The 14,045-nt window shown below is 37.7% G+C and overlaps 3 protein-coding genes across 3 annotated transcripts in view; 1 reads left to right on the plus strand and 2 right to left on the minus strand.

Moving 5' to 3' along the window:
- The window catches only part of tcerg1l (transcription elongation regulator 1 like), a 170,009-nt gene that overhangs the window by 34,127 nt on the left and 121,837 nt on the right, over positions 1 to 14,045 (plus strand). The gene's annotated exons all lie outside the window — the stretch shown is intronic.
- LOC125781174 (uncharacterized) lies at positions 6,277 to 7,266 on the minus strand. The gene is made up of 2 exons (XM_049464468.1): positions 7,109 to 7,266; positions 6,277 to 6,853 (listed from the first exon to the last, which is right to left on the minus strand). Exons 1-2 carry the CDS (start codon positions 7,161 to 7,163, stop codon positions 6,300 to 6,302), a joined length of 609 nt encoding a protein of 202 aa, XP_049320425.1. The 5' UTR covers positions 7,164 to 7,266; the 3' UTR covers positions 6,277 to 6,299.
- LOC125781173 (uncharacterized) lies at positions 9,857 to 10,782 on the minus strand. The gene is made up of 2 exons (XM_049464467.1): positions 10,623 to 10,782; positions 9,857 to 10,433 (listed from the first exon to the last, which is right to left on the minus strand). The coding sequence occupies exons 1-2, from the start codon at positions 10,675 to 10,677 to the stop codon at positions 9,880 to 9,882; spliced, it is 609 nt and encodes a 202-aa protein (XP_049320424.1). The 5' UTR covers positions 10,678 to 10,782; the 3' UTR covers positions 9,857 to 9,879.

Consider the following 14,045-nt stretch of genomic DNA (forward strand, 5'->3'; position numbering starts at 1 on the left):
GCTGAACTCATCAAGAGTTTAATTTCTCCTAATTAATTTAATTTCTTGTCTCTTAATGTTAAAGTTTGAGAGCATCAGTTAAAGTAAAGTAGTGAAGAGGTAGAGTTACAGGTATACAGTGAATAGTGAATATTTGAGTTATGTTGAGTAGGTCAACAAGTCCAGTCGTGAAATCAGTCGTGAAATGTCACTATTCACTACTAAATAATAAACTGGGGAAACGAGGAAGAAACAAGAAACTAGAAAACTAAACAAGAAATAAACACGGAGCAAGAACTAGGGCTATGAAACGCAGAGAAACACAGAGAGACAAAACAACAGGGGAAGGTGCAAAGACCGACGGAGACAAAGTGGCAGAGGAGGGCTATTTAAAGAAACAGGAAACGCACTATAATTGGAAACACCTGGGGAAGGGGCGGAGCTACAAATGAGACAAGTGGTGGAAAGGTACTGAGACGGGAGACACAGGGGAGCATAGGTCACGTGGGGAAGACACACAGAGACACGAGACGAGACCAGGATGTGACAGTGAAACTGAAAGAAAAGTACATTTGCAGAACATTATTACCCGAGAGAAAGAAAAGAAGGAATCCATTAAAATGTTCAATTTTAATCCAAATTTCTGCTTTAGATTTCCAGTTCCCGAGAGCACGTTTGAGAAAGAGTCTGCGGTGAATACGTGAGTCCAGGTCGTGCTGGTGCCCTCTTTGTGGTTTTCGCCTAAAATGAAGAAGAATTCGCTTTAACTCTCCAATTCCACTGCTTGATAGACCTGCCCACAAAAAACTCATTTTTCATCACCGTTAATCTGAGCCCGCTGTTATTGACAGGACCTAATGAAATGTGAAAAGTCATTGTGGTCGCCTTGTCACGATATTTCAGCTCCTGGAAAATGGAGTTTAGAGGAGAGCAATGAAGCGTTGGGTGGGGACGTGGACTGGTTATTGCAGATCAGTCATGTAGTCGTCTCCGGGGACGCGTAATGAGACCCGCTCAGGCCTAAAGACTTTCATATGGAACCTTTCGGGATTTAATTTTTTCAATGAGAAAAGTTTATAGCAAAGATTGGATTAATAGAGAGAATAAAAAGCGGAACACTTTTTCACTTACTTTTTTTGTTCTTGATTTTAATGCAGGTTAATATATTGAGACTGAAGGGCTGCAGCTAGTGCTTATTTTATTTCAATAGTTGACTTATTATTATTTTTTGTGATTAAGAATTTTTATTTTCATACAAAATTTAAACAAGGGGATGGGGAGCAGCAGACAGACATAAAGAGCGAATGCAAAAGAGAAGAAAAGGAGCATAAATGACAAGTTTCTATGGCTACAATCATCTTCACAGAAAGAGATAAATATGAGGAAGTGTTCGTATTCAAGTAGTTGACTAATCTAAATATGTTTTTTTGGATTAATTAATTATTTGTGCTAGTAGCACTTTACAAAAAAATGGCACAGTAATCAACGAAATGTAATCAACGAATCAATGAAACTCTTCCTCAACCACTTCCTCACTGTCTGCAGCAGCTCCGTAGTGGTGTTTACTGACATCGCATTTAGTTTGTATTTGTATTGTAAGCGCTACATCATTGCTAGGTTACCTGTATGTGGCGGATTTTTACATGGAGAGCTTCGGTTACAGAGCATTATCGCCTAATAAGGTAATGTCACTCATAAAACGCCTCTCAGCCAATCACATTGCAGGGTCGGAGCTAACTGTTGTATAATGAGTGATATTCCAGGCTGAATTTCTTCATTTTCCTCTCTTTTCTGATGAACGCTGATGTATTTACTCTTTTAGAGCAGATTCCCTGTGTTTCCTCGTGTAGCGTGCTTTTCCAGGACCGGATACGAGACACAGCCGTACGAGTCCTGAACAGCTGGAGTAATCTGGTCTGGAGCTGGAGGAGAAAACGCTCCCCACAGGGCAGCTTTAGCTTTCTAACAGATTACTGTGGGAAATCTCCACCTCGAGTAGCTTCCGCTGATCCATTTACAGAGCAAACAAGACTCTTACTGTTATTATCCAGCCTGTGTTTTAGCATGTGTTACTGCTCTGATGCTCAGAATGGAGATGATGTTTGAGTGAAGGGACAAAAGGACATGCAGTAGGTGATAAGCTGATCTACACTTTAGTAGAATTTCTGGTGGTTGCTGTGTTGCTTTTGTTAAATGGTTCCTATGGTTTCCAAGTTGGAAACCATAGGAACATGAGCCAAGCAAATTAGGGCTTATTAATGTCTTGTTCTTTGTTCAATATAGCCTAAATTAGATGTTGGTAAATAATTTAGTCTCTTCTTTACGCTTTATTTGTATGACCTTTATTAGTATGTAATTTGGTGGTGTGATATGAGAAAATTACTAATCTTACTGTAGTACTTGATATTGAGAGAGAAAGAGAGCACACCTAAAAATGATATGTTTCTTTGATTTTACCGAATTGAAAACCTCTGGAATATAATCAAGAGGAAGATGGATGATCACAAGCCATCAAACCAACTGTTTGATTTTTTGCACCAGGAGTAAAGCAGCATAAAGGTATCCAAAAGCAGTGTGTAAGACTGGTGGAGGAGAACATGATGCCAAGATGCATAAAACTTCCACCAAATATTGATTTCTGAACTCTTAAAACTTTATGAATATGAACTTGTTTGTTTTCTTTGCATTATTTGAGGTCTGAAAGCTCTGCATTTCCATTTCTCATTTTTTTGCAAATAAATGCTCTAAATTACAATGTTTTTATTTGGAATTTGGGAGAAATGTTGTCTGTAGTTTATAGAATAAAAAAAAAAAACAATGTTCGTTTTACTCATTTTACATAAACCTATAAATAGCGAAATCAGAGAAACTGATACAGAAACTGAAGTGGTGTCTTATTTTTTTTTCCAGAACTGTGTTTATGGCTGTATTGAAGTTATACTGAGTTGTATTGAGGTAATAAGGGTGAATTAAGAAATATGTGTTGCTTCATTGGTCTGAGATTGAATGCATTGGGTAGATCCTAACTAAGGCAACAGTAGGAAGACTGTAGACAGTTTAAGTGCGAAAGAAAGAAGGATAAAGAAAGAGAGAGAGTACTCTATCTAGGTCTCCACTTTGGCACAGTTTGCGGAGGTAAAGAGTGTTTGTAGTGCTCTGCTGTAGAGATAGAACTGGGTTTAATGACTGTACTCTCCTGCAGTTTCAGCACCACGGCGAGATGGACAGATCCTGCAGGATTTCGGGGCTCCGGCTGAATTTACGCTTTCTCAGGCTTTACTGTCTTTTTGTGCTCAATTTGCTTGAAACAAGACCCCCTGGAGAGCGAGCACATCACACACATGTCATACACACACATCTATACACACACTCCATACACACACACACACATGAGTCGCCGCTATTAAAACAACCAAAAGCAACAAATATCGATTGTAGCTGAAATGGAGCTAATGAAGACGTATATTGGCGGGGAGGTGCTCGGACAGGTTCGGGGATGTGTTGGGTAGGACGAGCGGTAATTGCCGCTCCGGAGAGACAAAGCAAAGCCGTCCGACTCATCTGAAAGCCAATGGCTCTGGGATTTACTGGGTTCTTTGTGCTTTGGAGATGCGAGGGAGCCCACACCGACACTGGAAATAACGATGTTTTTTGATGCTGCGCAATCTTTGTACTTCTGTACGAACTTCTTAAAAATATCTCACGACTCATGTTTCAGCTTCTTCTTCCCCAGGAGAGCCACCTGCAGGATGCATAATTTACACCATTATTTAATGGTGCATCCATGGAGAACGGCCCTCCAGCGTAAAAGAAAAGCAAGCGCAGTGTATTTGAGTTGGCGATTGTCTTGCGTCCTACTTAATCTCTGCTAGAAATGTGAAAATGATGATTTAAAAGTTCAATTTCAGAAAAGAACTACTTTTTGTTCCATAGAGAACTATGCATTTAGATACTGTATGTCCTCTGCTTCCATTAAATCTATGAAACTACGCTTCCCCATGAACAGTTTAGTCTCAATACTTTTTCTCAGTATTAATCATCTTCATCTGTTTCTAATATCAGCTGTTTGTTCATAAACAATATACCGTGTTCATTTTTTTTTGTGAGGCTTTGCGAAGTATTGCCAACTTCTCCTGTTGCACCATTGTTTTGGCTACCTGGTTGTGTTTCCTAGCTTATATTTTGGGTTAAGTTCTTGTTTAGCCGCCAATGTAAAGTGGCAAACTTTTCTCTTGGCTGCCCAGTTGAGTTATATTATAAATTATATATATTTATATATATTATATATATTTACTGCTGTTTAATGGGAGTAAGTGCATTATTATTATATTATATTAACATTCTATCAGTGGCATAGCATAATCTTTAAATGACAACATTATAATTTAGTGTGTATATTGTTTCTGGGACAATGTAATTTGTAAAAAGATTATGAGACTGTTTACCTATGTAAAATCTAAGTTTTAACATTTAACATTTACATTTTTTAAGGGGACAATGCATGATCAAAAACATCATATTTACAGAATAAAACTAAACCAAAACAATAACATACAATACAATAAATATCTTGAAAGGTTACGAATATTGGTTTTGATTAAATTAGATTAATTTCCTGGCTATAATTTGAACACAAACAGCATATTTGCTAAAGGTTCTTCACATCACTATGACAAATATGGTTCTTTGTTTCTTTGTTGGGTCAAAAGTGTTTTTTTTTTTGTTTGTTTTACTGTAACACTCAAAGAACATTTCAAAACACCTTTAGGTACCACTTTAAAATAAGACTACCTTTATAAAGGGTTTATAAATGGTTTACAATTAGTTTATTAATGGTTACTAATTAGGTTGTAAATGCCTTAATAATCATTAATAATCAGTTAATAATAACACATACGTAGAAAGGGTAACAATGACCTGTTGTTTGCCAAATAGTGAACCCACAGCCTTCTATATTGTTGCCCTTTCTATGTATGTGTTATAACTGATTATTAATGATTTTTAAGGCATTTACAACCTAATTAGTAACCATTACCACCTTTATATTTAGGAGTTTATATATAAGGTGTTCAAGAAAAGTTTTTAGGCTTAATTAATTTATTCATATATACTCAATGTACTACAGTATTAGAATACTTTACAAGTCCAATCCAACACCTTTTCCTCAAGCATGAACAAGTCATTTCTTCTCCGGTTTCAGTTGAATGATGTGAAATATTGCGAGGAATGCTATTGGAGCGATTCCATATGATGCTTCCCTGCTGACCCGCTTTTCTGAGTGGTGCTCATGCATGCTAACCACCCCGTCTCTGATCCTCCCACTCAGCGCCATTAGATAAAGTGCTGTTCGTTTCCGTGGCTTGGAGTAGGATGCGTGTTCCTGCAGCTCGGAGCTCATTTAGCTGCAGGTTTTGGAGCTACGTGTTGCAGAAGCGTGAGGTTTTTCCCACTGCAGTGCATTTAAAATGTGTTTACAGTGAGGAGTAGCGTGATCTCAGGGCTCCTGTGTTCACTATACAGCCCCCTACAGAAGCACTAGAACAGTAAATCCAATGCTATGTTTATCTGCTGTCGACTGAAAAAAATTGGGTTTGATATTAAAAGACGAATATATGACAAAAGATCAACATTTAAACTTTTATTTCCACAAAATACAGTACAGGCCAAAAGTTTGGACCCACATTCTCATTTTCAGGACTGATATTTACATTGTAGATTCCCACTGAAGACATAAAAAAACTATGAATGAACACATGTGGAGTTTTATGTACTTAACAAAAAAATGAACTGAACCTCCACAGTCACCGGACCTGAACCCAATCCAGATGGTTTGGGGTGAGCTGGAGCACAGAGTGAAGAAGGCAAAGGAGCAACAAGTGCTAATAAACACCTCTGGGAACTCCTTCCTTCCTTCAAGACTGTTGGAAAACTTTTCATTTCAGGTGGCCACCTCTTGAAGCTCATTGAGAGAATGATGATGCCAAGAGTGTGCAAAGCAGTAATCAGAGCAAAGGGTGCCTATTTTGAAGAATATATATATATATATATATATATATATATATATATATATATATATATATATATATATATATATATATATATATATATATATATATATATATATATCAAAAGAATATATATCAAATTCACCCCAAACATAATAGGATTTTGAATATTATAGACAATAAAACTGTAACATTTATTAGCATCTAATACTGAGTGGTTGATTTCACTGGACTGTAAAGTCCTCATTCTCCTGGTGTTTGTCAGTGTTGAATGAATTCAGATGAATCCAGATGATTTCAGCAGAATCACTTTTATTAGATAAAGGTTTTCAGGGATTCTGCGATGTCATGTAAAAACAGTTTGTTCCCCAAAGGGGACAGGTGAACCCGGTCTCTGAGGAAGAGCCGAGGGTCGTGGAACACGATGTCTGGGTGATGAATAACACCCCCCTCCACTCCCAAGATGAAATCGCACATCTCGCGGTTCACCCGTTTCCGGGCCGCGTCGATCTTCTTGGGGTGAGTGGTGGACCTCCACTGACGGCGGGGGGTGATATCTGACAGCAGGAGCTTCATGTGTGGGAAACGACGGTGGAGATCAATCAGATCCCCCTTCATCTCTGTGCTGAGATGAACGGAGTTCATCCCTCCGAGGTCGTTCCCGCCACAGTGGACGATCAGCACGTCCGGAGCCGTTCTTCCTCTCAGGGAATGGTTAAAGAACGGGACGAGGTCTCGCCACCTCAGTCCCCCCCACCCGAACCAGCTGACCTCGGCCTGCAGTCCCAGGTCACCTCCCAATGAGCTCCTCGCTATTTCCTCCCCACGGCGAATATAGCTGTCCCCTATGATCCATACCGTGGGAGGAGCTGTAAAAAGAAAAGAATAAAAAAGAATAAAAAAGAATATTAAATTATTTCATTACAATCACAGCACATTTATATATATATATATATATATATATATATATATATATATATATATATATATATATATATATATATATAAATATATATATATAGAACTGTATTAAAATCAACATTTAAAACTGATCTGAGAACATTTGATTTAGTTTAAGAGAAATTAAACATGCTAACCAAACTGAAATCTGTCCCATAACGCACCTCTCTCCAGCTGGAGCTCGGCCTGATTCAGTTTAGGCGCACTGAAAAAAGACATTCCTCACTAAAGCTGCTCGTCCTGAGTAACTGCAAGTTTCACTCGTAAGTCCAGATACTGCGTCTCCCAGCTCTAGTCTGAACCCCAACTGACAGTACTCCTGCTTACATACGCTCAGGTGTGTGATGTCACACCTGTGATGTCGGTGGAATCTCTTCTGCAGTAACCATGGTTACCACCAGGCTAGCAAGCTAGCTAGTGCCACTAATTTCAATGATTACCTTAGGAAAAGTCACCAAATATGAAGTAAATAAACTGATATTAAGTGCTTATTTAAAGGCGTTAAACATTGAATAGGGTCAAATTCACCCCAAACATAAGAGGAGGGTTAATACATCTGTAATTAATCTATAAATAACAATGTACACTTCATCAATAATTACCCTGGTGGGTACCACTTTAAAATAAGGCTCCTTTATAAACCGTTTATAAATAGTTTATAAAGGAGTTTCTTAATGGTTATAAATTAAGTTGTAAACACTTTAAAAACATAAATAAGCACTTACAAAACACATCAGTTGAAAAAGAAACAACAGTGAGAATAATTATGTTTTTTAACATATCTACTGAAATAATATAGAAAGTCATTTTAGTTATTTAATTATATGTTATTATAGTTAAATAATACATTATTAAAGTTATTAACAGAAATTAAGTTAATGACGACTGATGGAAGAAAGACGTTAGCTAATGTTAGCTAACGTTAGCTAAGGTTATATGTGTGTGTGTGTGTGTGTGTTAGTTAGCTAGCAAAGTTAGCTAGGTTATATGTGTGTTAGTTAGCGTAAGCAAGGTTATATGTGTGTAGTGAAAGTTGGATAATTGGAGCTTTTGAGAGATTGGACCAAATTAACCAAATGATTCGGAATGATAAGAGGGAAAAAGGGGTCTGAAGGGGTTAAATAGTGCACATAGAGATGTCAAACTTGAAACTCAGATTCAAACAAAATCACTTCATTTGAAACACAGTGATTTGATACACTGCTTCTAAGTATCAATATGAAAAAAAATATATTTGTGACTGTCCCAAAACAGGTTTCGTTACTTCACACAGTTTCAAAACTTTTCAGATCTTTTTTTTTGCACTTTGGTACACACCTCAGGGCAAGCAGCTGATCTGAGATCAGAATGTTTTGTCCCCAAATGCTTGTAAATGTGAGCTGAAAATTTTGATCTCTGATCTCAGAACTGTGTTTGTGGTCAACAGGTTACACAACAGCATTACAGCACAGGCTGCATTGCTTTATTATTTATTGCTCATAATTTGTCAAACCCTTAGCATTTGTTAAATCAAAAGGATCTCTGAAAAAGAACCAGCTCTACAGTTTGAGATCTTTTTAAACTTAAAGACAAACAAATGAAGTGTCTGATTGCTCTGTAGATGTCTGTGTGGTCAAGATCGAATCTTTTCCTTCATTTGATTCAATCTCTCAAAAGCACCACTTTTGCATCACTACAAAGAAATTTAAAGGCGTTTTTAGACCAGCCTTATTTGGTCCAGTTAAAACAGACTTTAGTTTATTTGTACTCGGATGTGGATCAGAATAAAGAGACTGAGACCAGCTAGAGGAGGTGGTTTTAATCCGGTCCCAAACGAACTCTGGAGCAGTTTGCTTGTGGTGAGAACGTGAATAGGGTAAACTTGCGATAAAGTCAATTTGACCCCAGCAATTTTAAACTACAGAAAATTCTTATATAATAATGACTTTTTACCCAAGTTTATATCACATGCTATATTTGCTTGTTGACTACTTAAATAGCCATTTAAAAAATGATCACAGGAGTGACAAAACCTCACTGAAAGAAAATCTCTCCTTCATTCAGACGTCATTTTCAGTAGAGAGAGAGAGCAGAAAAAGAGAGCACACAGACAACCAAGAGAGAACTGCTTTAGAAGCTTCTGTATAAACATTTTATATATCTGCATTACAGCTATGTTGTGTGAAGTATCTAAATGTTTGTAGGAACAATATATTCCTCCACAGAATGAGAAACATGAGAATTATGTTTTCCCCGCCCCCCCCCCCCCTGAACGAATATAGTTATAATTATATTATTTTAGGGCTCTAAAGTATATTGAAGATTATAAAATTGCATGTCATAGTGATCCTCACATCATTCAATACAAATGTGTGTAAAATTCATATATGTTTTGTATGTTTTACACAGCTAAAACAGCCTGGGGTCAAACTGACCCCAAAACAACACCGATGTATATAAAATGTGTACAGAACACAAAAAAAAAAAAAACATACCATCTCTTTAATTTTATGTTTACCCAGCTGGCCCCATTAAATTAGGAAACGTCACCAAATATGAAGTAAATAAACTGATATTAAGTGCTTATTTAAAGGCGTTAAACATTGAATAGGGTCACATTCACCCCAAACATAAGAGGAGGGTTAAATGAATTATTTGAAATGTTTAGGCTGGTGAACTGTGTTATCTACCCAATCTCTAGAATTTGGTATTTATTTTGTTGCATTAGTTTATTTTATATACAAAAACAAACAAAAATAAAGTTACTGTTGTTTACAAAATAGCCTTTTTTAAGTTTACAGATTTTGAATATTACAGAAAATAAAACTGTAACATTTATTAGCATCTAATACTGAGTGGTTGATTTCACTGGACTGTAAAGTCCTCATTCTCCTGGTGTTTGTCAGTGTTGAATGAATTCAGATGAATCCAGATGATTTCAGCAGAATCACTTTTATTAGATAAAGGTTTTCAGGGATTCTGCGATGTCATGTAAAAACAGTTTGTTCCCCAAAGGGGACAGGTGAACCCGGTCTCTGAGGAAGAGCCGAGGGTCGTGGAACACGATGTCTGGGTGATGAATAACACCCCCCTCCACTCCCAAGATGAAATCGCACATCTCGCGGTTCACCCGTTTCCGGGCCGCGTCGATCTCCTTGGGGTGAGTGGTGGACCTCCACTGACGGCGGGGGGTGATATCTGACAGCAGGAGCTTCATGTGTGGGAAACGACGGTGGAGATCAATCAGATCCCCCTTCATCTCTGCGCTGAGATGAACGGGGTTCATCCCTCCGAGGTCGTTCCCGCCACAGTGGACGATCAGCACGTCCGGAGCCGTTCTTCCTCTCAGGGAATGGTTAAAGAACGGGACGAGGTCTCGCCACCTCAGTCCCCCCCACCCGAACCAGCTGACCTCGGCCTGCAGTCCCAGGTCACCTCCCAGTGAGCTCCTCGCTATCTCCTCCCCACGGCGAATATAGCTGTCCCCTATGATCCATACCGTGGGAGGAGCTGTAAAAAGAAAAGAATAAAAAAGAATATTAAATTATTTTATTACAATCACAGCACATTTATATATATATATAAATATATATATAGAACTGTTTTAAAATCAACATTTAAAACTGATCTGAGAACATTTGATTTAGTTTAAGAGAAATTAAACATGCTAACCAAAATGAAATCTGTCCCATAACGCACCTCTCTCCAGCTGGAGCTCGGCCTGATTCAGTTTAGGCGCACTGAAAAAAGACATTCCTCACTAAAGCTGCTCGTCCTGAGTAACTGCAAGTTTCACTCGTAAGTCCAGATACTGCGTCTCCCAGCTCTAGTCTGAACCCCAACTGACAGTACTCCTGCTTACATACGCTCAGATGTGTGATGTCACACCTGTGATGTCGGTGGAATCTCTTCTGCAGTAACCATGGTGACCACCAGGCTAGCAAGCTAGCTAGTGCCACTAATTCCAATGGTTATGTTTAAAAGTATATACAAATGTGAAATTACTATTTGGTACAAGACAGGCCACTTTTGCCCTTTCTATGTATGTGTTATAACTGCTTTTTAATGGCTTTTAACATAATTAATAAACATTAATAAACACCTTTATAAACTACTAATATGGAGGCTTATTTTAAAGTGGTACCCACTGTTGTATCTTGGATTGTTAATGTGTAATTACACAGCTATTAATAATATTTATAATAAAGTGGGATCCTAGGTAATAACTGCTTTCACTGCTAAGTAGTGGTAACATGATTTTATACAATACATAGCAGAAAATACATATATTATTGTAAAATGTTGAAATATGCATGCTCTGTTTCTTATTTTTTTTAGACCAAAAGTAATACAAAGAAAGTGCATTTTGTTAATGTTTTTTTCTTGTTTTATTCGAAAGCAGTCGTGCAGAATATATTAGACTAAATATACTAGACTAAATAATTCTTCCTGCAAGGTCCAGAACACGACAGACTTTGTGTGGGTTGTTTCTTGAGGTAAATCTGTATTTAATAAGTCCCAATGTTGTCTGGTAGTGGACAGCAGTTTTTTCTCACATGTAAAAATAACTCCAGTACAAAATAAAATCTGCGTCAAAGGAGGAAACTGGGCATTTGGTGATGTCTGGGGGTTACAAACGACTTCAGACAGTCATTAACTGCAAAGATTTGGTTCCAGGAATTAAAATAAATTGTATATTTATAACTTTCTGACTGTCTGACAGTGGAGGCACTGTGAATTAAATCTATAAATTATTGTTAATGCAATATTTCTGTTAAATTTTAAGCTCTGTGTAGAGCAGTGGTGGCTCAGTGGTTACCCAATACCAAGCATACCCAATGAGGTTAATGACGTTAACATGGCAGCTAGTGCTGGGTGGTTCATACGGTATACCGGAGGGTAAATTCAAAGTCTGCATACAAGGAAGAAACTGTAGCCATTTTAAAAATATTAATACTGTAGCTTAAAGGATAATTTGAATCCACAGTGAATCAAATGTATTTGTTAACTGGAGAAATAAAATAATTGTGGCTGAATTTAATACTTTAATTTTTGTCACTTCTTGCTTCAATAATAATATCATAAATAATAACACAGTCAATCAATCAATCAATCAACCTTTATTTTTGCTTGGGAAAACATTGAGGGTCACCTTCATTTACAATGTTGCTGAACATTTACAGCATCAAACATTTAATAAAAAAGAAAATAATAGAATAGAAATAATAGGGAATAAAATAGCTAAAAAATTAAAAGCAATACTAATTTTAAATCAACATATAATATACATGAGTCAAATATATATGAACTACCATGCTCTTTTCTGGCAGAGCTTACAGTACCTCACAGAAGGTTTGGAACAGCCTGTCCTTTTTTAAGCACATTTTATGGCACAGTTTCAAATCTGTGGTTCTACAGGACATGGTGTTACAGTACTTCTCAATAGGTAACATCATGTTCATGTTGCTGTAATCACATTAACCCTTTGAGATATGGTGGGGTTTGAAGAGGAAATCTCAAGGAATTCCAAGAGGCAGTTTAGAATATTATATATTTTCTTTTAAGTTAATATTTAGTAATATTTGGAGCATAGTAAAATCTTCTACATATTTATCTTAAAGATGACAGTTGCATGGCTTTACAAACAATTTGACATAATTGCAGAGAAAAAGACAAAAAAAAAAACACAGTTGTTGCGCAAGGGCTTTGTTTGCTGTGTTGGGCGCATGAAAGTTTGAGCGAACTAGATAGCTTAAGATGTTATGTGTCAACAGTTGTGATTGGTCGAGAGCCGAACCCGTAGAAAGTATGCCAGCTCATAAATTTATGTCATAAATTGACTGTCTCTTTAAAAATCTAATAATCTGCTAATACTGTTGTTCTGCCATTGAACACTTTATTTGAGTATTTAATGATTTAATGAGTGTTGTGTTTGTTTTTATTACATGGAGGGGATCACTACAGGTGATGGACATCAAACACTTTGAGGGTCCCCACCATGTTTTAGACCCAAATGCACCAGTTAACTGAGGAGACCATGCTGAAATGTGTGTGTGTGTGTGTGTGTTTGTTTTTATTACATTAAGGTTATTGCTACAGGTCAGCCTACCTATGGTGTGGGCACCAGCAACTTTGAGGTGCCCATTTTTGTGGTCCCCACCATGTTTTTGGCCAAAAGGTGCCAGGATACCATGCTGAAATGTGTGTGTGTGTGTGTGTGTGTTTGTTTTTATTACTTAGATGGGAGTGCTACAGGTTAGCCCACTTATGGTGTGGACACCAAACATTTTGTGGGGACATTTTGCCAGGATACCATGCTGAAATGTGTGTATGTGTTTGTGTGTGTGTCTGTGTGTTTGTGTGTTTGTGTGTGTGTGTGTGTGTGTGTGTGTGTGTGTGTTTAGGTCTGATTAGGTCTCCCCAGGCTGCCGGTTGTGTTCTGGCTCCAGATTGACTGGGCTCTGTGTTTTTTATTACATGGAGGGGAACATGTGTGTGCGTTTGTTTGTTTTTATGACATGGAGGGATCACTACAGGTTAGCCCACCTGTAGTGTGTGTACCAAAAACATTAAGGGGACCTTTTTTGTGATCCCACCATGTTTTTGGCTGGAATTTGCCAGTACACCATGCTGAAGTGTGTGTTTTTGTTTTTATTACATGGAGGGGATTGGTACAAGTTAGCACATTTATCATGTGGGCACCAACAACTTTGAGGGGACCTTTTTTGTGGTCCCCACAATGTTTTTGTCCAAAATGTGCCAGGATACCATGCTGGAATTTGTGTGTATTTGTGTTTATTACATGGATGGGGTTGTGTGTGTGTGTGTGTATGTATGTTTGTTGGTTTTGTTGCATTAAGGGGATCACCACAGGTTAGGCCACCTATGGTGTGGACACCAAAAGCTTTTTGGGGACCTTTTTTGTGGTCCTCACCATGTGTTTGGCCAAAATGTGCCAGGATGCCATGCTAAAATGTATGTGTGTGTGCATGTGTGTGTGTTTGTTGGTTTTATTACGTTGAGGGAATCACTACAGGTTAGGCCATCTATGGTGTAGACACCAAAAGCATTGAGGGGACCTTTTTTGTGGTCCCCACCATGTTTTTCGGCCAACATGTACCA

This window comes from Astyanax mexicanus, chromosome 15 (assembly GCF_023375975.1).
Source record: "Astyanax mexicanus isolate ESR-SI-001 chromosome 15, AstMex3_surface, whole genome shotgun sequence".
Lineage (NCBI taxonomy): Eukaryota > Metazoa > Chordata > Actinopteri > Characiformes > Acestrorhamphidae > Astyanax > Astyanax mexicanus.

Bases quoted from the DNA above. Each gene is read 5' to 3' on its own strand.
- LOC125781173 (XM_049464467.1), bottom strand. From the start codon at position 10,677: ATGTCTTTTTTCAGTGCGCCTAAACTGAATCAGGCCGAGCTCCAGCTG. The intron at 10,434-10,622 runs GTGCGTTATGGG...TTCTTTTTACAG, and splicing joins CGAGCTCCAGCTGGAGAGAG to CTCCTCCCACGGTATGGATC.
- LOC125781174 (XM_049464468.1), bottom strand. From the start codon at position 7,163: ATGTCTTTTTTCAGTGCGCCTAAACTGAATCAGGCCGAGCTCCAGCTG. The intron at 6,854-7,108 runs GTGCGTTATGGG...TTCTTTTTACAG, and splicing joins CGAGCTCCAGCTGGAGAGAG to CTCCTCCCACGGTATGGATC.